General features: G+C 43.0%; 1 protein-coding gene across 1 annotated transcript; it reads left to right on the top strand.

Annotated features, from left to right (window-relative positions):
* Positions 1-238: 238 nt before the first annotated feature.
* Positions 239-7,527, top strand: LOC114660014 (C-X-C motif chemokine 9-like). Its single transcript, XM_028812545.2, has 4 exons — positions 239-401; positions 3,434-3,560; positions 5,304-5,384; positions 7,217-7,527. Exons 1-4 carry the CDS (start codon positions 344-346, stop codon positions 7,242-7,244), a joined length of 294 nt encoding a protein of 97 aa, XP_028668378.1. The 5' UTR covers positions 239-343; the 3' UTR covers positions 7,245-7,527.
* The last annotated feature ends 14,019 nt before the right edge of the window (positions 7,528-21,546 follow it).

Genomic DNA, 21,546 nt, shown 5'->3' with positions numbered 1-21,546 from the left:
CCCAGGTCAGTTGTAAGGAATAAGTCACATCAAATGTGACAAGCAGCCCAGCGTCACACAGACAAAGTGCCAAGTGTGCAGTTGTCATCATGGTGGAAAAAAATAACTCAAAACGGCCTGACCTAACATGGACCTTTTCCTAAAGTTTCCGTTTCCACTTTGTAAAAACTCCCCGAGTGGAAACGTGTCAGGTGATGTGCGCTGCCGCTGCCATCTCGATTATATAAGCTCATCTCGGAGTGGCAGAGGGCAGAGTCTTAAGACGCTCTTCAGAACATAAAAGGAAGTCAGAGGAAGAGGAAGAAGAAGAAGTAGAGAAAACCGACAACTCAGCCCGTCAACCATGAGCTGCAAAGTAATTCTGGTCATCGCCCTCGTCGTGTCGGCCGTCTGCGCTCAGCGTAAGTTCAGCTGCTTTCTTTACTTTGCATTTTTTTCTGTAGGGAGCTTCATGCCCGTTTCACCAGCCAGCTGGCACTGCAGCTTGGCAGAGCTAATGGGGCCAGCATTCTGATAGGAGACCCCCCCCCCCCTGTATGTCTTGAGTGGTAGGACTGGTATGAATTTTTTTAATCATTTCATTTGCTTTACTTCGACTGGCATTTAGCGCAGGGCAGAGGTTCATGGACCACTGCTGGTCTGTAAATCCTTGTCTTACTGAAGTGGGCACCCACCACAGACCACCCGGTCTGACCTTCTTGCAGACAATGACATTTTATTTTCTTTACTTCTGCTCTACTTCATCCTGCTCCGATCCTGAGCATGGGAGCCCATAGTGGTGGGCAGTTCACGAATTAGAAAGAGACTTGGGGGTGCCACACAAGCCTGGCAGAGTTCTGTTCAGACTGCCATTTGTCATCATTCTTGGCACACCTTTCAAAGGCACTTAAATTAAGGGGGTGCTTTCTGTTAAACAACCCCACTCAGGCTTACTTCACTCACCTGTGTGCCAACTCCTTTGGTATTTTTCACATAGGTACACAGAGAAAGCGGCCGTGATAATCGCAACATGGAATTTATGGTGATGAGTGACCATAGGTGGTCCTGCATGTCTTTGATTTTTGACAAAGTGGTCCTCCATTCAAACAAAGCTCTTTGGTGTATGGCACTTGTGAATAACTGGATATGAATAAGCTAGTTAGAAAATAAATAAATTGACAGAGTGATGCCGAGTCCGAATAAAAAGTCACGGCGCAGAGGGGGCTTTATTATAAATCAGTACAAGACCAGGGCTGGATAGATAGATAGATAGATAGATTAACCACTAAGCAAAACAAGCACCACAGAAATAGTCCGTTGGCAGATTTACCATGGACCATATGGGGCAAATGGTGCAGATGAACAAAAAGGGGGGCTCCCATGTTAAATGAAAAAAATAGTAAAAATAGAGGTGAATGATTATATATTACTCGAAATTAGAATCTGGTAACTGGCACACGTCATCAATCCTGGTCATGTCGGCTGTCCCATCCAGTTGTCATCAATTGAGAGGGAGTGCGGCTCCTATCTATGGGGGCACCAAAATCTTATGGACTCTAAGTGTCTTAATAAAGCTCTGCATGTGACCTCGTGGGGTGTCACTGAGCTCCACTGGTGACTCGCTTGGCTGTGCTCAAACTGTACAAATATGGAAACAACTGGACTTTAGACAAAACAATAATAATAATAATAACAAAGAAATGGCGTATAAAATAAATAATCTTCTACCGTGCAAGTTAAGGATGGGCCAAGCCTGTTCTCTGAATCCGTGTTTCCACTCGCAAGACTCGATGCCTGAATCTGAAAGATGAACAAAATGTAATCCGATGTGTGTGGCGCTCACATCACACAGTCTAAAGTGCGTCTGCACGCTCGGCTTCAGTGCGGCTGACGCGCTCCAAATACGTCACGACGTACGAGACACGTGTAAGACGTAAACATTTTCTCTTCTGTTTTCTGTGCTCATTTTCTAAATATTCCGATTTATTAAAACGTCACCATTTTCTGCCGTGGTTTAATCCACCCTTATACACAGAAAAGAATTAAACACGGAAGCGCCAAGAGTTGCTCAAATTATACCGTCAGCTGCGTGGATCATTCAAAGTGGCTAAACAAACGTTCAAATGAGACGAGTAACTGCGCAGACATCTCTACTGCCGGCGTAGCTGGGGGGGCGGGGCGAAGGGGGCGGTCCTTCCCGGGTGGCACTTTTTAATAAACTTTAGTACAGGCAGGCAGTCCGCGGGTTCAGAACGAGATCCGTTTATTTATCTATCGCTATGTTGAATATGTGTGTAATATAACGGTTATTATTTAAATGACACCTAGTCAAATTCTAGTACTTATTTTACCTATCTGTGCATATAACAAAAAATATTAAAACAATACATAGAGAACTGTACATAATACTGTAGTAATATCAGCAATCGTAATAAGTGCTGTAAAATCTTTAAAGAAACAATTTAGTCAGAAAAAAGAAAAAGGACAATGATTGTGAGTTAACATTGTGACTTTACTACTGTACAGCACTAGTCTTTCTAGATTTCTTTTGACAATTTTATCTACACCGTTTTTAATATTTAAGAACTGGTCCAAACACACGTGTTGCAAAGTTATATTTTACAAATGCTAATAAAAATACAAAAATGTGGAAGGGGTAGGGACGGCAAACTGAGAGACCATCCCGGGCGATAAAAACTCTTCACTCCACTGCGTCACCTTTCTCTCTTTTTGAATATGCAGGGTCGGCGCCACCATTAAGGTGAGTTAGGTATTCGCCTGTAGGGCTCAGATCACAAGGGGGCGCTTTGGGGGGGTCCCAGCCGCACGGTTTGGTTACCGAACAGTCGGTTGGTGCACTAATAAGCTTGGCCAAGGACGTGAAAAATAACCTGGCAGTGGCGCTGTAATCAAGCCACATGCAAACGTTAATCCCGTTAGGCTTAGTACTGTTAGGCTTTTTCTCTGAATTTACTGTTTTAATCTTCTTTATTTATTTATCTGGTTTAGTACATTGCTATATACTGTATACCCTGCCGTTTTTTCTTAAACTCTGTGAAGTGCCTTGAGCATGGGAAAGGCGCTATATACTGTAAATAAAATGTATTATTATTATTATTCCGTTAAAATAGACACAACTGCAGCATCCCATACAGCTTTGCTAAATGCTCTTAATAAGTCAAACAAGATGTCCACATCTCACGTCTTTTCACAGAATGTCCCGTGGACGTTAAACGGCGCCTACCGCACACCTTTTCTATTTCACAGAATGTGTTGTGGATGCCTGCCTGTAAGATAAAATAAATCGGACACCGTCTGGTTGGGTTTTGGCTGTTAACACCAACGTCTGATTTGGGTCAAATCAATGGAATCGGGTCCCCTCAGAGTTCAAGTGGTATCGTTTGTTTCCTTATTTTATTAATGTGAGATTTTTTCTCTCTCTCTCTCTTTCCAGAACTAACAAGTAATGGCCCCCGGTGCTTGTGCATGAGGGTCAGGGATAAACTAATGAGCCCACCAAAACTCATCAAGAGCATGGAAATCTACCCACCAAGCAGCTCCTGTGAAAAAGTGGAAATTGTGTAAGTAGAGCTGAGAGGCGGTGTGGTGTGGTGCGGTGTGGTGTGGTGTGGTGTGGTGCGGTTCTTCAGTGGTTAGGAGTCTCACTGCTCCACAGCCCGAAGTTCACATTTGTTGTAGTGCGTGTTGAGTTTGCAGGTTGGTCAGCCTCCGAGTTCCACTTTTACTCCCACTTCTCCCTTACATTACATGAACTGAAAACTCTAAATTAGCCTGGCATGTTTGTGAGTGTGTGTGTCCTGCAATGGACTGACACATCATCCTGGTTTGAACTGCCCAGAGCAACAGGTACAACTGCTCAATACAATTTCATAAGCAGTTTAGTGTTTTGTGTTGCATGGACTGCACAATCCAAAGACCAATAACCAGGGGGTCCAATCTCCAACCGTCCTGTCACTGTCACCTGCCACGTAAGCGTAAGCTCATTCACCCACATCTCAAACACATGTTCAGTAACATTGGGGAAATCAATTGCCAATATGTGAGTGCCATGTCCTGCCATAGATCTCATGCCAATTTAATATAACAGAGAAACATGCATTGCATTTGGTATCCCAACAGATGGTGTGTAACAAACATTAACACTTCTTTTACAAACCCCATCCCAATGGGATATAACAGAGAAATATGCATTGCATTTGTCATTCCAACAGATGGCACATCACAAACACTATCATTGCTTTTACAAATCCCACTCCAAAGGGAAATACCAGAGAAATATGCATTGCATTTGGTATTCCAACAGATGGTGCATCATAAACATTAACACTGCATTTATGAATTCCAAAACAAAAGGCATATAACAGAAACATAATAAATAATAATAATAATACATTTTACTTATACAAGGCACCTTGCAAAGCACTCAAGGACACCTGGCAAACAAATAAAAAAGCACATTATAAACAAAGCTTAAAACATCAGAAAATATAAAAATTAAAACCAAACAAAGCCATTGTAATCATAAAGAAAAAGACATTTTAAACAGGTGAGTTTTAAGTTTACATTTGAAAGTTAAAAATGATTCAATATTTCTAAGCTCAGTAGGTAGTGAGTTCCAGAGCTTGGGAGCAGAACGGCTGAATGCTCCACTCCCCATGGTGGTTAGGCAATGCATGACATTTGTCATTCCAACAGATGGCACATCACGCACACTATTATTGCTTTTTAGAAATCCCATTCTAAGGGGATATAACAGAGAAATATGCATTGCATTTGTCATTCCAACAGATGGTGAATCCCAATTATTAACATTGCTTTTATGAATCCCATTCCAATGGGATATAACAGAGAAATGTGCATTGCATTTGTCAATCCAACAGATGGTGCATCACAAACACTAACACTGCTTTTACAAATCCCATTCCAAGGGGTTATAACAGAGAAATATGCATTGCATCTGTCATTCCAACAGATGGTGAATCCCAATTATTAACATTGCTTTTACGAATCCCATTCCAATGGGATATAACAGAGAAATAGGCATTGCATTTGTCATTCCAACAGATGGCACATGACAAACACTGCTTTTACAAAATCAAGTACCAAAAGGCATATAACAGTGACATACGCATCAGACCATGTACAGTACTGCAAATGTTAACGCTGAGGTCTACGTTGGTTACTTAGATTTCAACCTGCGTTAGGTGGATAGCACAGCAACAACTGGTATTTGTACTTGGAATTTAAATATAAGAAGTAGATACTGTAAGATTTAAAGAATTCTTTGTATGCCTTCTGTTTAGGGTGAAACTAAAAAGTGGAGCTCAGTACTGCTTGGACCCCAATGTCAAGAAAATAAGAGACATTGTAATGAATCTCCAAAAGTAAGTACTTTTAGAATTTAAATCATCTTACATTGGTTCACGTAAAGAAAATATCTGCCACTTAAAGAAATGTCTTCACATGCAAGCTAACTATATAGCGCCTTTCTAAACAGCCACAGCTAGAAGGAGACAGGCAGGCTTAGAAAGGGACAGGAAAAGGGATTTATTGGGGTTAAAAACAGCAGGATTACCCGTCCATAAAGCCTCGTTCACACCTCCATGTTTACCCGTGTTCTTTCCTGCAGCTGTACAAAGCATGTAACTTGTACCCCACTGGGGCGGGTCTACCATCAAGGTGTACCTGTGACACCAAGACATACAAACCCCAACTTGATTAAACAATCGAGTATTTGCTAGTCAGATTGATGATGGGGTCCCGCCCCCCGAGGTGGCAATGAAGTGAGATTAAAGGTGAGAGACACCGCACTGCATTGTTAAAAGTTTGATCAGCTCTCAGTTACAGAGCTAAGTCACCAAGGGGGCTGTGGGGCGGGAGGGTCTTAATCCGGCCTTCGTGCCCCAACAGTTAAATCAGCTCTGTTTTTGCCTTGCGTTCACACCACTGCCGAGAAGTGCAATGTGTTTTACTAAAAAACAAAACATGTTGCATATTATCCACACAAAGACGCACTAAAAACGTACCATCGAGGACATTCGAATCGGCAAAACTCCATGCACCGGCAGCCCCTGCAGCCCAAACCCCCTCCCTTAACTTATCCTGCTTGCGGATACGCACACTTCCAGTGTTGTTTTATTTTTTTCCCCACTAAAATTCCTTATTTAAATACTAAATGATATGTAGAATTAAACTAAACACTGACTGGTGGCCAGGAAGCAGGCGTGACAATGTGAAAATTTGGCGTACCCCCCCCGGCAATCCCGTTTACTTTTGAAATCAAAAAAACAAAACAAACAAAGCAGATATGGTCCCAAAAGTAAAACAATTATTCCGACTTCAAAGAACTGAGACGTTACCAGATTAAATCTGCTCAAATGCATGCAATCGCTCACCTGAGCTCCGCTCTCCTCCGTGGTCCTCTCAAGACGATGGCACCTTCCCTGGGTTCCACTCTTTATGACCCTTGGACCAGACAGGATCGGACTTCACTGCCGAGCTTGGCTGCCTTCACTGGGTGTGTTTTTCTGGATTGTGGAAAAAGAAGATTAGACCATTAGTGACAGCGCCCCCTCTGGCCCAGGAGATGAACTGCTTACCTCAGGTGAGCTGGTCAGGGAGCCCACTGGCACACAAGCGTGACAAGACCTTTCTTCTTGCATGGACGTCATCGATTTTTCGGAAACAAAACACAATTTATTTAACTTTTTTTTTTTTTTTTTTTGCAACTTTCGTGGCAAATTTAATTTGCACAAATTGTTTCACCTATCACTACTGGTCACTAAATACCCCCCCCCCCCCCCCCACCCCGAAAAGAAAGCCTTTAACTCCAAACCAAAATTTCACTGACTAAACCCACTGAGGGACTTTGAATATCTCTGCCAAATCCTGAAATGCCTCCTGGACGCAGTAACTATGTAAAGGGGGTGTGGTGTGGGGGAGGGGGGGGGGGTCTGACACGATATTTTGCCCCCAAACTAAAACCGATGGTTTGTAGAGTCTCAAAAAAATGAAAATTGCTGCCTGCAAATGAAGCTCCCCAAGAGGAAAAATGTCACAAAGCCTGCAGACTTCACCTGAACTATTGGGCAGTCCGTGCAAAATTTGCTGGAGACGGGATGAGCGACGTGAACTTGTGAAATTGTCTGAACTTTTGAATTGTTCATATTTCTATATTTTGGGGTGAAATTGATGATTTAATTTTTTGTTTTGCTAGGTCTCAATCACAAAGCCAAACTAAGTAATGATGGAGGACAACAGGAGTTCGGCTCAAAGGCCTTAAATTCTTTAAGAAGTCCGACGGGACCTGGTGATGTACCATCAAGAAGATTATTGTATCTGTTCTAATGCTTTTATTTAAATATTTTTTTTTATTGTTGCAGATATGAAATACTACAGTTTTTTTTTTTTTTTTTTTTAACATTTAAAAAATGTAAATTATAACGCCTTTTATTTTTGTTCAATTATACTGAACATTGTAACGTAGAAGTCAGTTTTATGGCATTTCTAAATGTATATTTTTTAATAAAAAATATTTACTGTACTTCCTATTTGAGTCCTCTTCTTAAGATTATCCAAGTTTCATGTGGGGGTCGCTATATTTGAGCAGATTCCTCCATTCACCTGAGGGTCCTTTCTTTTTTTAGATTTTTCCTTATGCTGTCCATCCAGGTCCTCTTTGGCCATCTTCTTCACCTCCATTTCCATGACTCTTCTGCCCACCTCTTTTCTCATGACATGCCCCATTTCAGTTTACCCTTTGCTTGTCCTCTTCTCCTCTGTCCCAACAACTCCATATCCACATTGTTGCCCTCTACTTATGTCACCTGCCCATTCTATGTTAACCTTTGCTTATCCTCTTCTCCACCATATCCATGATTACCTTGCCTGCACCACTTTGCCTTTTGGTTATCCACTTCTGCTCCACCCCAATACCTTCATATCCAGGATTCTTCTACCCATTTTGTTTGTTTCTCTTCTCGTTACTTGTCCATGCCATATTAATTTGTGGTTATCCTCTTCTCCTCCATTCCAAAATTTCTAGATTCCTGATTCTTTTCCACACATTGGTCACCTCTTTTCTCATTACATGCTTGTACCACTTTACCCTGTGGTTACCCTCTTCTCCTCTGTCCCAGCTCCTTCATACCCACATTGTTTGCCTCTCTTCTCATTGCCTGTCCATTCCACTTTCTCGTTTGGTTATCCTCTTCTCCTGCATCCCAACACGTTCATATCCGAGATTCTACTCAACACACTGGTCACCTCGTTCCTCATTACATGCTTGTACCACTTTCCCCTTCGGTCGTCCTCTTCTCTTCCATATCTATGACTCTTTGACCTTCCCCACATTGTTCACCTTTCTTCTCATTCCGTGCTCGTCCCGTTTCCCCAAATGTGTCGGTACCTCTGATTCTCTCATTCCTGATCTTATCAAACTCTGTTACTCGACATCCTTATTCTGTAGCTTTCAGGCACGTTTTTAGCTTTGCAGGTTTCTGGTTCCTACAACAAAGCTGATCTGACCACTGTTTTGAAATGAAAGCATTGCTTTTACATCTGAATATTGATATCTCTTTGAAGACCACATCTTACATCAGCAATGCGATCAAAGGCAAGGTGTACTTATTTAAAAGTGTCAAACTTTCAAAATAGTTCAGCTCAGCTTGCACTATATGATCCACCAGAAGTGGTAAGACATTATAACTTCTAGAGGAATTGAAAGAAGTAACTATCTGTGAACAGGATTTCTCAACGATTTTGGCGCCGTGACCCACTTTTTGCCCATATAAGAGTTGTTGTGACCCACCAAGGGCTGAGCAGGATCATCACAGTTGGGTCAGCTTGGTGAACTGAGTACGATCCTCAGAGTGTGGGATGGTGCGGTTCCTTCTTGGTGAATAAAGTGCAAGTGCTCGAGAGATGGAACTAGTGACCCAGCAAGGGTCAAGCATGATCATCATAGTTGGGTCAACTAGATGAATTGAGTATGATCCTCAAGAGCAGGAGATGGAGCAATTCTGCCCCCATGGTGAATCATTAGAGCGGAGGAATTGAAAAAAGTATCTAGAACAGTGTTTTCTCAGCATTTATGGCATTGTGACCCTCGTTTTCCCATAGAAGTGTTTTCCAGACCCAACACGGGACGAATGTGATCATCACCGTTGTGCGAACATCAAGCACGATCCTCCAAGCAGGGGACAAGTGGGTCACCCTCGGGGAATCAAGCGCAATCGTCAGAGTGGAGGAACTGAAAACAGTAGCTAACTAGAACAGGCTTTCTCAACATTTATGGTGTTATGACCCACCTTTTTGCATAGGTGTCTTGGAGACCCAGCAAAGGTTGACCGTAATCATCACAGTTGGGTCAACTTGGTGAACGGAGTATGATCCTCAGAGCAGGGGATGGAGCGGTTCCTTCTTGGTGAATAAAGTGCAAGTGCCTTGTGAGGAGGATCTGAGAGAAGGACAGAAGAACTATCTGGAAAGTTGTTTTCTCAACATCTGTGGTGTTGTGACCTACCAAGGGCTGAGCAGGAACATCACAGTTGGGTCATCTTGGTAAATTGAGTATGATCCTCAGAGCAGGAGATGGAACAGTTCTCCCCCCCATGGTGAATCATTAGAGCGGAGGAATTGAAAGAAGTAACTATCTAGAATAGTGTTTTCTCAGCATTTATGGTGTCGTAACCCTCTTTTTCCCCCCATTAGAAGTGTTTCCAAGACCCAACAAGGGATGAGTGTGATCATCACAGTTGGGTCAACATCAAGCACGATCCTCAGAGCAAGGGGCTGGAGTGGCTGCCCCTTGGTGAATAAAGTGCAAGAGTTATAGTGGAGGAACTGAAAGAAGGAACTGTCTAGAACCGTGCTTTCACAACATTTTTGGTGTCTTGAGGCGGCAGTGTCATGGCCAGGGTATCAAGGAGCTGACGCCGCAGCTGCAACTATACTAGCAGATGACGTTTCCGGTACCGTAATGCTATGGGAAAACGCGCTTTTGTAAGAAGGTGGAAGTAAGAAAAGTCAATAAGTAACGCCGAAGATGCAGAATTATTCGATCACAAACGATACTAATCATCCATCCATCCGTCCATCCAGTATCCAACCCGCTGAATCCGAACACAGGGTCACGGGGGTCTGCTGGAGCCAATCCCAGCCAACACAGGGCACACGATACTCATCATTTAGTGCTAAACCTGTCATGCGGGCCGCGTGTTTGAGATGCCTGATCTATCGTACTCTGCTGCCCTCTACTGGCTCTTTTAAGAAACACATTTTAAATAAAATCTCCAAAGCTTCATTAGCTGTACAGATAAATTAAGAATGTCATCTTACTTGGCACGCACGTCAATTATGACTCTATAAACCTACAGAAAGAAAAAAAATAGAGTTTTTAAAGTTTCAAAACTTAATATAACGTACAAATACCGCATATAGGCACTATATAGTAGATAGGTAGACAGATATGAATGGCACTATACAATAGGTATACAGACAGACAGGCAGACATGATAGATAGTATAATAGGTAGATAGATGAAAGCAGGGCCCGGATTAAGACCCCCCACACACAGACCCCTGGGTGGCTTATGCTCCTTAACAGAGACCTGATCATACTTTTCAAAATGCAGTGCACAGATGACGGGTTGTTTAATGAAGTTTATTGTATTTCTCATTCTTCATTAAAACAAAAGACTCGATCGTTTCATCAATGTGTGTGTGTGGGGTGGGGGTGGGGTCCACCTCGGTCATTTCGGTGGGACGTGGATACAAGATTGTTTCATCAAGCAAGGGGGAATTGGAAAAAAAAGACACCTTGCCATCACCCAGAATGCTTAGATGAAAGGCACTATATAACGGGAGATAGATACTTTATTAATCCCAATGGGAAATTCTATCTATCTATAAAAGCGCATCACAGAGAGACGTTAATAGAGAAACCTGAATTTAAACTCCTTGGCGTTTGACCCCCAGTGTTACTCCAGCTCAGAATTATGTAATTGCAGTTAGGCGACGGGTAAGGCCGGGTTTATACTTCACATGACGCGATGCTTGCGCCTGTGGACTCTGCTGCTAGGCAAGTGTTGTGCGGTTTATACTCGCGCACGACGTACTTTATGTAATTCTGGAAGATTCCACCAGGAGACGGCGCGAGATTTCATCACGGTGAGAACAGGTTCGGCTTCGCTGTGTCGTGAACTGCCTGAAACATCCGTTAAAATCTGAGGACACCTTGCCACAATATCTCTAAAGAGGATGTTTAATGATTCCGGGGGATGTGCCCCATTCCAGGTGGTATTGAGCGCAAAGCAGAAACCGTCCCTGAAGACTGGGCATCAGCTCATCACAAGGAGAACACACACCTACACTAACGTCATTTTAGCGTCACCAGATCTCCAAACCTGTTGTGTTTTTACACTTAAACCAACAGTATAATAGTAAGTTAATAAAGAAAGACACAAATACGGCAATTACCAAACTTCCACCATTTTATGTATATAAACAAGTTCCGGCTATAACGTGCACCTTAATACCAGGGTGCAGGCACATAACACATTCAATGCAATTATTTGAAACATTAAATAGAACTTATATTTAGTATTAAATTTTTACATATACATAACATTTCCTCCCACCCAGCTTGGATGTATAACAAAACCTGCAAGTCTTTGGAAGAAAACTGCAGCCCCACGGTGGTAACCCACCAGGAAAACACGCAAACTCCAGGCAGGGAACACCAGTGACGGGACTCGCTAATGGCGAGGCAGCAGCGCCACCAGTGTGTGTAATTATTATCAGCATTCATTATTTAAATGAAGTTAATGACTTATCTGTAAAATGTGACATACATACTTTAAGGCATTTCATCATGAAAGTGATATCAAGTACCAGTAATCCCCCGATTCTCTAAAAAATCGCAAATGCAAGAAGGGCAATCAGTTTCTATTCCCTCCGACATTTGGAGGAATGACAAATGATGGAGTATTGGAGCGTCCTGGTAAAGTTTTCATTGAATTAAATAGATATATTTGTACTACAACTAATCAATTTATTAAAACAAAAATTGAATTTTAATTGTTACATCATTTAAGTCAAAAATGTCTTTGAGTTGTTGCACTTATAAATACAAACAATATCGGAGTGGAAAGGTTTAAATGAAGTAAATTGGAAACAAAGCATTCATAAAATGGTAAATCCAAAATAGTTAATCAGACTCTGGGGCGCTGAGGCGCTCTGGCGCATGCGCCTCGGTGCGTCCTGCGTCCGTGCATATATTAATAGGCGCCTTCGTTCATTGTTTTTACCATACGGGCTCGTTTCTGTGGCTGTGTCGTTAGGTAGAAGTTACCGTTATGTGATTCAAATATGCCACACTGACTGCTGGCACAGTGGAGTAGAGCAAGTTTAGTTTCCAGGTTGTGTTGTTTGGGCGCCACCTACTGACTCTGGGAAGCCGCTGGGTTTGACTCTTGGGCGCTGAGGCGCTCTGGCGCATGCGCCTCGGTGCGTCCTGCGTCCGCCGTCGGTGCATATATTACACTGTCGGTTAGTAATAGAATTACCGTTATGTGATTCAAATATGCCACACTGACTGCTGGCACAGTGGATTAGGGCAAGTCTAGTTTACAGGTTGTGTTGTTTGGGCGCATCCATGTGGTCTCGCTTTTATTTCTTTTTATCCATGCGGTCTCGTTTTTGTTTCTCTGTGGCTGTGTCGTTAGGTACAAGTCTTACTTTTAATACTGAATTACCGTTATATGATTCAAATATGCCACACTGACTGCTGGCACAGTGGATTAGAGCAAGTTTAGTTTCCAGGTTGTGTTGTTAGGGCGCCACCTACTGACTCTGGGAAGCCGCTGGGTTTGACTCTTGGGCGCTGAGGCGCAGTGCCCATGCGGTGCGTCCGCTGTCCGTGCATAAATTAAACTGTCGTTTAGTAATATAGATAAATCTAAGGATTCTAAATGTGCAGAGAGCTGGAATATCAGAAATGTGACGTGTTCAGTGTGGCGATCACTGCTGTCAGGTCAGGAGGAAGCGATTAACAACTGGGTCGGTTTTAAGATGACGTTCACGACGGTCTACTTTAATGATAAAATAAACTACGAGGTTAAAGTGGACATTTCGAGATTAAAGCCGAAGTTTCCACTTTAATCATAAAATACACCTTTTCATCCACCCATCCATCCTCTTCCGCTTATCCGAGATCGGGTCGCGGGGGCAGCACCTTGAGCACAGATGCCCAGACTTCCCTCCCCCCGGCCACTTCTACCTCTTCCGGGAAAATCCCGAGGCGTTCCCAGTCCAGCCGGGAGACATAGTCCATCCAGCGTGTCCTGGGTCTTCCCCTAGGCCTCCTCCCGGTTAGACGTGCCCGGAACACCTCACCAGGGAGGCGTCCTGATCAGATGCCCGAGCCACCTCATCTGACTGCTCTCGATGTGGAGGAGCAGCGGCTCTACTCTGAGCTTCTCACCCTGTCTTTAACACCTTATAACTGTGTCCTTAATTTTTTTTCTCTCGTGGCTCAAATACGCCGCCATACATTCTGATGATATTGTAAGGTACAAAAAAAAAAAAAAGACGGCATAGAAGATGGCACGTGAGACTTTTAAAATGTATCGCGTCATTACATCTATTTCATCCATCCATTCGCTACAGCTTAACTACAGGGTCACGGGGGTCTGCTGGAGCAGATGGATGAACAAACCCCGGACAGGGCGCAAGCCCACCGCAGGGAACACACACACATACACCTGGCACAATTTAGGATTTAGAACCTGCATGTCTTTAGACTGTGGGAGGAAACCGGAGCACCGGAGGAAACCCAGGCAGACGCGGGGAGGACCCGGGAAGCGAACCCAGGTCTCCTTACTGCGCTACCACGCCGCCCAAGAAGAACATACTGCTGACTAAATAGTTTTTAGTCATGAATCGTTTATTTGTTCCAGCAGCATTTATTTCTACTGCCATTTTCCATACAAAGGATGCAGCACAGAGTGCTTTACAAGATACCAAAGAGAAAATGGCAATAAAAGAAATACAAATTAGAAATTAAGAAGAAAAATGAACGAATGGCATGCCAACGGTGATAGATGAGTGTAGCAAAGGACTAGTGTATCTGTAGTGTGTTCAGGACTTATAGTGTCCACTCCACAGTGTCGGTCAGGGCACTGGTAAATGATGCAGAGAATTTCACACAGCAGCTCAGAATGAAATTGACATATTTATTTGAAGATATATACACCTGTATTTGAACAGGTATATATGTGTATGTATGGTCTACAATACAAAAGAATACGCGCTGTGCTATGGGGGGATTGGCTCCAGCAGACCCCCGTGACCCTGTGTTAGGATATAGCGGGTTGGATAATTACTGACTGACCGACCGACATAAAACTTAGTGGTAAATTACACCAAGTCCACTAGATGGCAGTATTGCTCAAATTAGGCTCTAGATTAATTATCGGCAGTATGTAATCCAAATCAATAAAGTATCAGTAAATAGTATTAACAAACTTATAGTAAAGTACATTGATGTAATACCATAAACTATTATTAAATAATATTGCGGCATGTAAATAATACTAAGGCACATTCTCAACATATAAACGCTAAACAGTACACTTTAAACAGCTTTGCGTCTTAACGTATAAAAAAACATACAAGTAAAACGCAAACGAACCCACCTCTGGTCATTGACGCACACTTCTTATTAATTCAGGACACTACTGACTCTTAGTTATTAAAAACAAATGTTTCTCTACGCAGAAATGACTACTGTAGTACAGGTGCATCTCGCTTTTTTAATATCCCATAATATATGCTCTCATGCATGCTGGGAGGTGCACCTTGAAATGTGAGCCGTGTCTCTTAATTGTTGATATTTCTCTAACAATGAGAATAAATCCAAACATACTTACTTGCATACTTTTTTAAAATGTGTTTTTCATGAGGTTTGGTAAAGTTTTAAGTTCCCCTTGCAGACAAAGTCTATCCATTATAGATAAAGACAAGAGATCTAAAGATGCGATCTTATATAGTGCCTTTCAGACCTCTGTCTGTCACACCACCTGCAGCTAAGCCTGGTCAGACCGGGCCAGTACTTGGATGGGAGATCATTTAGGAAAAGCTTGGGCTGCTGCTGGAAGAGGTCTTGGAGAGGCCAGCAGGGGGCGCTTGTCCTGTGTGTGGATCTCACTGCTCCAGTGCAGTTACGAGGACAATGTGCTACAAAAATAGCACCGTCCTTCAGAGGAGACGTAAAATCGAGGTCCTGACTCTCAGTGGTCGCTCAAGATCTCTGGGCGTCCTTCATAACGACTGGGGTGTATCCCAATGTCCTAGCTGAATTGCCCACCACAGCCTAGTTGTTCTGGCCCCCAAATCATCTGTCTGTCTCTAATTGGCTAATTACGCGTGTTGAGCGTAGAGGCGCAAAAATGGCTGCCGCCCCATCATCCAGGTGGGTGCTGCACATTAGTGGTGGTTGAAGTGGCTCCTCACTCACAATATAAAGCACTTTGAGTAGTGAGAAAAGTGCTAAATCAATGTGAAGAATTATCTATTACATAGTGCCTTTCAGATCTATCTATCTATCTGCTTATAGTTAATTTCAGATATGTTTAACGTGCCTTTCATTGCTATGTATTATATAGTGCCTTTTTGGTCCATTTGTCTTATAGTGCCTTTCATCTCTCTCTCTTTTATAGTGCCTTTAAGAGCTATCTACACATACAGTACTAACTGTGCTGCCTGACTAAGATGGGTTAAAATCCAAGTAATCAATACCGACATTAAGTGTTAACACTTGCAGTACATCATCTATTGGAATGTATTTAGTAATACATTTAGTAATAAAATGCATGACATTTTCCATTCCAACAGATGGTGCATCACAAATACTAACACTACTTTTACAAATCCCATACCAAGTGGCATATAGCATGAAAAGAATAATTGCATTTATCACTCCAACAGATGGCACATCACAAACACTACTACAAATATATGCTCCATCAGTTGTAATGATAAACGCAATGCCTATTTTCCTGATATATGCCATTTGGTATAGCAAGCGGACAGAATCAGATATATGGACACTTATTCTTTTATTAAGGTGGATTTCGGTCACATGTAACAAGTACAATGAAATTCTTACCTGCATGTGCTAGTCATCATGTCCTACCGCTAGGGCTTGTTTATCCTTACTTTTCGCAGTGTTTCACTAAACCCTCTGGTGACTTTTTGAATCAATCACTTTTGGGTGAGGACGAGTGAAAACTTTCAAGATTCGCTTAATTCGCTATACGCACAATCACAAATCATAGCGGCGGAGTGGATGTGTGTGACCGTGTGAGTGAGGAGTTTACTGAACTCTGTGCACGTGACCAGAAAAATTAAATTAAACTCACTGGTAGCGTTTTATGTAACCTTTATAACGTTACGTCTACTCCTGGAAAAACGGGTCTAAAATGTTCAATTCTTTTCAACAGCATAAAACATAATTGAATGTAACAGATGTAAACATCAAAACGTCGAGATAAATGAAGTAGATTTAGTACGCCTCCCGACTTTACAGCCTTTTGTTTACACGCCATTGTGTGTGTGTTCATTGAAGGCTCTGCGCCCTAGTCATGAATATTGAGGAGTTACCACACAGTGCCAAAACGCCCAGTGAAATACCAGTTTTTGGAGCATAATGCTATTTTCTCCACTAGATGGCAGCAGAGTACTTTAAAGTTATTTAGGTTTAGTGCTGTACAGCACATCTTTAGGGCCGGTTTGTTTACACTTCATGCTCAGAACGCGTACGCGCACGCATTATGGCTGCCATGGTTCCCAGTGCTCATTTGACACGTCCTCTGAAATTAAAAAAAAAAGTGGGGAGGCGCATTGTGATCAAAGTCAGAATGTGACGTCAGAGTCTCTGTTTACTGTCCACATGTGACACAGTGATGTGCGGTCAGGGGAGGCAGGCGAGGGTCATTATGAAGTGAAAAAAACTAATAACATAAATGTGTCCACTGGTCTGTACTATAAATTTATTTTCTGTACGATTCCAATAATTTTGACAATTTTTATAATCAAAATCACTGAATTTGCGCTATTTCCCATTCAAAAACGGGAGAGAAACGCGAGGTGCAGCAGCAACGAGCCTCACCTCCCCTCGGACTGCGTTCTCCCTCACACACGGGGTTGACGCATGAGACTGGCTCGTGCCTGTCACTGTCTCTCTATATGTCACAAATATAAGGTTTGCAGACACGTTTATTATACACCCCAACTTTCCACAATCTGGCTAATATCTTTAATTAATGTGTGACACATATTTAGTCTTTGCTGATCGGACATACCTGCGGTGGGCTGGCACCCTGCCCGGGTTTGTTTCCTGCCTTGCGCCCTGTGTTGGCTGGGATTGGCTCCAGCAGACCCCCCGTGACCCTGTAGTTAGGATATAGCAGGTTGGATAATGGATGGATGAGCGGACATAAAACCGCAGTGAGAAGGCATGAGTACCGTGCCGCCCTGAAGGGGGTGCATATGAGCCCAACAGGTGCTCGCTGCTGCTGTTCTTCTCCGCAGAGGCGCCGATAAGGTAGCAATATCAGAAAGTCCAGTGCACTGCGGCGCTCCGTTTATTTCGATTTTTTGTTCCGACTGACTGGCAAAATGGAAGATTAAGACTTTTAAAACTAAAGGAAAATTAGGAGGACTTTTACAAGAAACTGAGAAGAGATTTTCATGGTGAAGGACAAGCACATAGACGTAAAGGTAAGACCATAAACGGTTTTCAATTTGATAAAAAATGGGATCAGATTAAGAAAAAATAAACAATCCAGTACTTAAAAACTAAATTTTGACCTTACATAAAATATCCTTTTGTTGAACAGCCTGTATTAAAATTGTTTAAAACATCAGCATTAAAAGCAACTAAATTTCAATTAAGGTCAAAATTGAAATCAGTTTTCTTTTTTTGTACACCACTCTATACTTTCATTTGTAGTTAATGAGTGTGAATTGTGGAATCGCAACAGCAAATTTAGAACGCATGGAGAGTGAGGAGCAAATGCGCTCTCTCGCCGTTCTTTCTTATCCAGATATGCGCCTTACCTGTATGTGTGCGTATAAAGAATGCTGACGAGATGTGAAACATGACCAGTAGTCAATGCACATGCTGGCTGCCAAATGAATAGAGTGAATAAGCGACTCTTTTGGGTTCATAAATTTGTAAACCTCACTCTGAAGGAGTCAGCGCCTCACCAGCCATCAAACTCACCGCATGTTACTGGTTGCACGGCCTGAAGAGATCCATTTTTCAAAATCAAAGAACATACTAACAGATCACCGTGGCGTAGTCATCGCATTACGCGAGGGACATTCAAAAAAGTTTCCACACTTTTTTAAAACTGTATTAAGAATTTCAAAAACAAATGACATCACTTTTATATACATAGTCAAGAGGGGCGTTTGGGGGTGGCAAGTGGGGCAACCGCCCCAGGCCTCGTGCCTAAGGGGGCCCCGCTTTTGAGGTCCATGTATCCCGTTCGAGCGGATTTGTCAAGTTATATTCTCCAGTTATATTTTGATAAAAATTTGCATGTCTATACAGTCCACACATACCGGTAACCGCATTTGATGTAACCGGTCCCACGTGGGGTTGATCAGCTCTATAGGCCCCGCCCCAACCGCCTCTGTACACAGTCGCCTTCCTTTGCGTTGCAATTTTCCCAGTCATATGAAACTCCACACGACCAATGACTACTCATCCCGCCTTCCCCGTTTCCGACGAAAATATACAAGTGCGGAAACTTTTGGAATGTCCCTCGTAATAAAAGTGCCGGCTGCAGTTGGGTGGCCCAGTCGGTGTTTCTCTTCCTGGTGTCCCCAAGACCGGATAAACGGGTAAGGTGGTTACATCAGGAAGGGCATTCGGTGTAAAACTTTGCCAGATCAATATGCGGACAACAATACAGATTTCTATAGTGGATCGGTCGAGGCCCGGGTTAACAACGGCCGCCAACAGGGTGCTGGTGGAAATTGGGCTTCAGTTGGCTGAAGATGAGGGGGGGAGACGTCTCTGGAGGCAGGAGAAGAGGAACATGAGAACAATCTGGACGAGTCAAGGCCATTCAGCCCAACACAAAGCTCGCCAGTCCTGTCCACTTAATTCTTCTAAAAAAAAGCATCAAGTCGAGTCTTGAAGGTCCCTAAAGTCCTGCTGTTTACCACGCTACTTGGTCACTTAGTCCATCTGTCTGTGTGAAATTTCCCCTTCACAAGTTTGCAACTGTGTCTCCGTATTCTTGAACTCATTTGTAAGTCACTGTCTCGATCCACTGGACAGAGGGGCCGAGCTGGGAAAGAGGTGCAGCAGGTTAGGGCGATAACGGATAAAGATAGAAACGAGTGAGGAGATGGTGTAAAACTTCTCACAAAATAAGGGAAAAAGCCAAAGGAGATCCATGAACACAAGACTGCAGCTAATGGCGAGTCTGACCCATCATCCGATAAAGAAATATTTTGGAGAAAGCAATTTTAAGTGGGGTAGAGAGTCCATCGAAGATGACCCTCACACTGGACGAAATGTGTGAGAATGTCGAGAATTTAAATTTTGTCAGTCAGACGAATTAAGGTTTCCCAAAATACACTTTGGAAAATAATTCAAGAAAAGTTGGGAATGCCAACGGTCATTTCAAGATGGGTTCCAAGAATGCCAACGCCGTGTCAGAAGGCCATGAGGTTGCAGTACTATCAGGAGAACTCTGTGAAGACCAAGTGAATTTATTTTGTTTGGTGACTTGGAGAGGAGATGTGGGTTTACCACAGAGATCCAGAGTTCAAAATGGAGTCAATGCAATGGAAGCACAAGTCATCCCTCTGCCACCCCAAAAAAGTTCAAGACAGAAAAATCTGCAAGCAAAGCCATCCAAACTGTCTTCTGGGACACTGAAGGACTTTTGCTTCTGGAGTTCATGCCACACAAGATAACCATAACCGGTTATGGAGAGAAATGCCAACACAATGATTGCTTTGTGGGAATCCATCAAGGAGAAAAAGATGAGGAAAACTCACAGCAGGCGTGCTGCTTCTTCACGACAACGCGCCGGTTCACATGTCACGTCAATCACAGGCTGCCGTCTGAGAAAGTGGATTCCAGCAGCTGAACCATCCACCCCACAGTCCTGACCGGGCTCCCTGTAATTATTTCCTGTTCCGAGATCAAACGGATTCCCCCAAAAAGGGTTAAAGTCCTTGCAGGAACAGTGGATGAAGTGTATAGAGATATCAGGAAACAATATTGAAAAATACAATAAAAACAAATTTCTTGAAAACTCTTTCCTACTCGTAAGTCAACTTCTGGAATGTCTGTTTTCAGTTTAACAAGGTTTAGTTGAGTTCCTTCAAAAGCTTCATTTAAACAAAGGGCACCGTGTGCCACACCCTCGACTCCTGCCAACTCACCAGCTGCGTGCTCCGGGCAACAGGCTAGGTAACATCCAGTGCATGTGAACTTAACAAAAACGTACACAATAAAAAATCTATTGATTTATAAGTAATGAATGAGCTTGTCACTCTACATCTCACTTCTATCCAGCGGAGGCCATTTTGTCGAGGCACAATAGCTACAAAGTCTTTAGCATCTCACGTGAAATCGGACATTTCCAACTCCTTTGCATTTTGGCAAGCCTCATTTTTCAATCCGACTCTTCTAGAACTCTCAAGGGCGACTATCAATGGGCCACCCGCCGCATATATCACAAAATGACGTGGATCTTGGGGAAATTCTGTGGAGCTGGATGGCCGGTTACGGTCGTCAAACTCCTTTTTAACTCGGATGGGTCTGAAGATTGGGTTGCGTTTCCCTCCTAGGGTCTTGCTAGGCAGTTTTCTTTTTATCTTGTTAAAGGGGCAAGATGGGTGGGATTGTAGCGTGGGGTAGTCGAGCTAACGACAGAAAATGGGATTTATTAGAAAAACCTAGAACAAACCTTCACAAAACTGATGTCATTCATTTCTCAATGTCGTCTCCACCCTTCTCAATGCACTTGCGCCATCTGCCTGGCAGTGCCCGGATTCCAGCAGAATAAAAGGGTGGAGTGGTGGCTCTGAGGCTAAGGATCTGCGCTGGTACCCTGAAGGTTGCCGGTTCGAATCCCCGTCACTGCCAAAAGAGATCCTACTCTGCTGGGCCCTTGAGCAAGACCCTTATCCTGTAATTGCTCCAGGGGCACTGTACAATGGCTGACCCTGCGCTCTGACCCCAAGGGGTATGCGAAAACTAACAAATTTCTAATACGAGAAATCGTAAAAGACGAAATAAAGAAAAAAAAAAAAAGGTTTTATCTTATCCTTGCCAACCATTTGTGCACCGTTTTCTTCACGCCGTCATCTGTCTTGAATTGACGACCACCCAGATGTATTTTTTGTAGTGGGCCAAAAAGATGGAAATCACACGGTGCCAAATCTGGAGAATAAGGAGGATGTGGCAATACCTCAAATTTCAGTGTCTCCAGACAAGCCTTGATGTTCTTAGCTG

The sequence above is a fragment of the Erpetoichthys calabaricus genome, chromosome 11, assembly GCF_900747795.2.
Source record: "Erpetoichthys calabaricus chromosome 11, fErpCal1.3, whole genome shotgun sequence".
In the NCBI taxonomy this organism is placed as follows: domain Eukaryota; kingdom Metazoa; phylum Chordata; class Cladistia; order Polypteriformes; family Polypteridae; genus Erpetoichthys; species Erpetoichthys calabaricus.
The sequence above is the reverse complement of the archived record's forward strand: the minus strand, read 5'-3'. Positions and strand labels throughout refer to the sequence as shown.

Excerpts from the sequence above, each read along its gene's own strand:
- LOC114660014 (XM_028812545.2), top strand. The coding sequence starts at position 344 with ATGAGCTGCAAAGTAATTCTGGTCATCGCCCTCGTCGTGTCGGCCGTC. Across the intron at positions 3,561-5,303 it reads TGTGAAAAAGTGGAAATTGT|GGTGAAACTAAAAAGTGGAG; the intron begins GTAAGTAGAGCT and ends CCTTCTGTTTAG. Across the intron at positions 5,385-7,216 it reads ATTGTAATGAATCTCCAAAA|GTCTCAATCACAAAGCCAAA; the intron begins GTAAGTACTTTT and ends TTGTTTTGCTAG.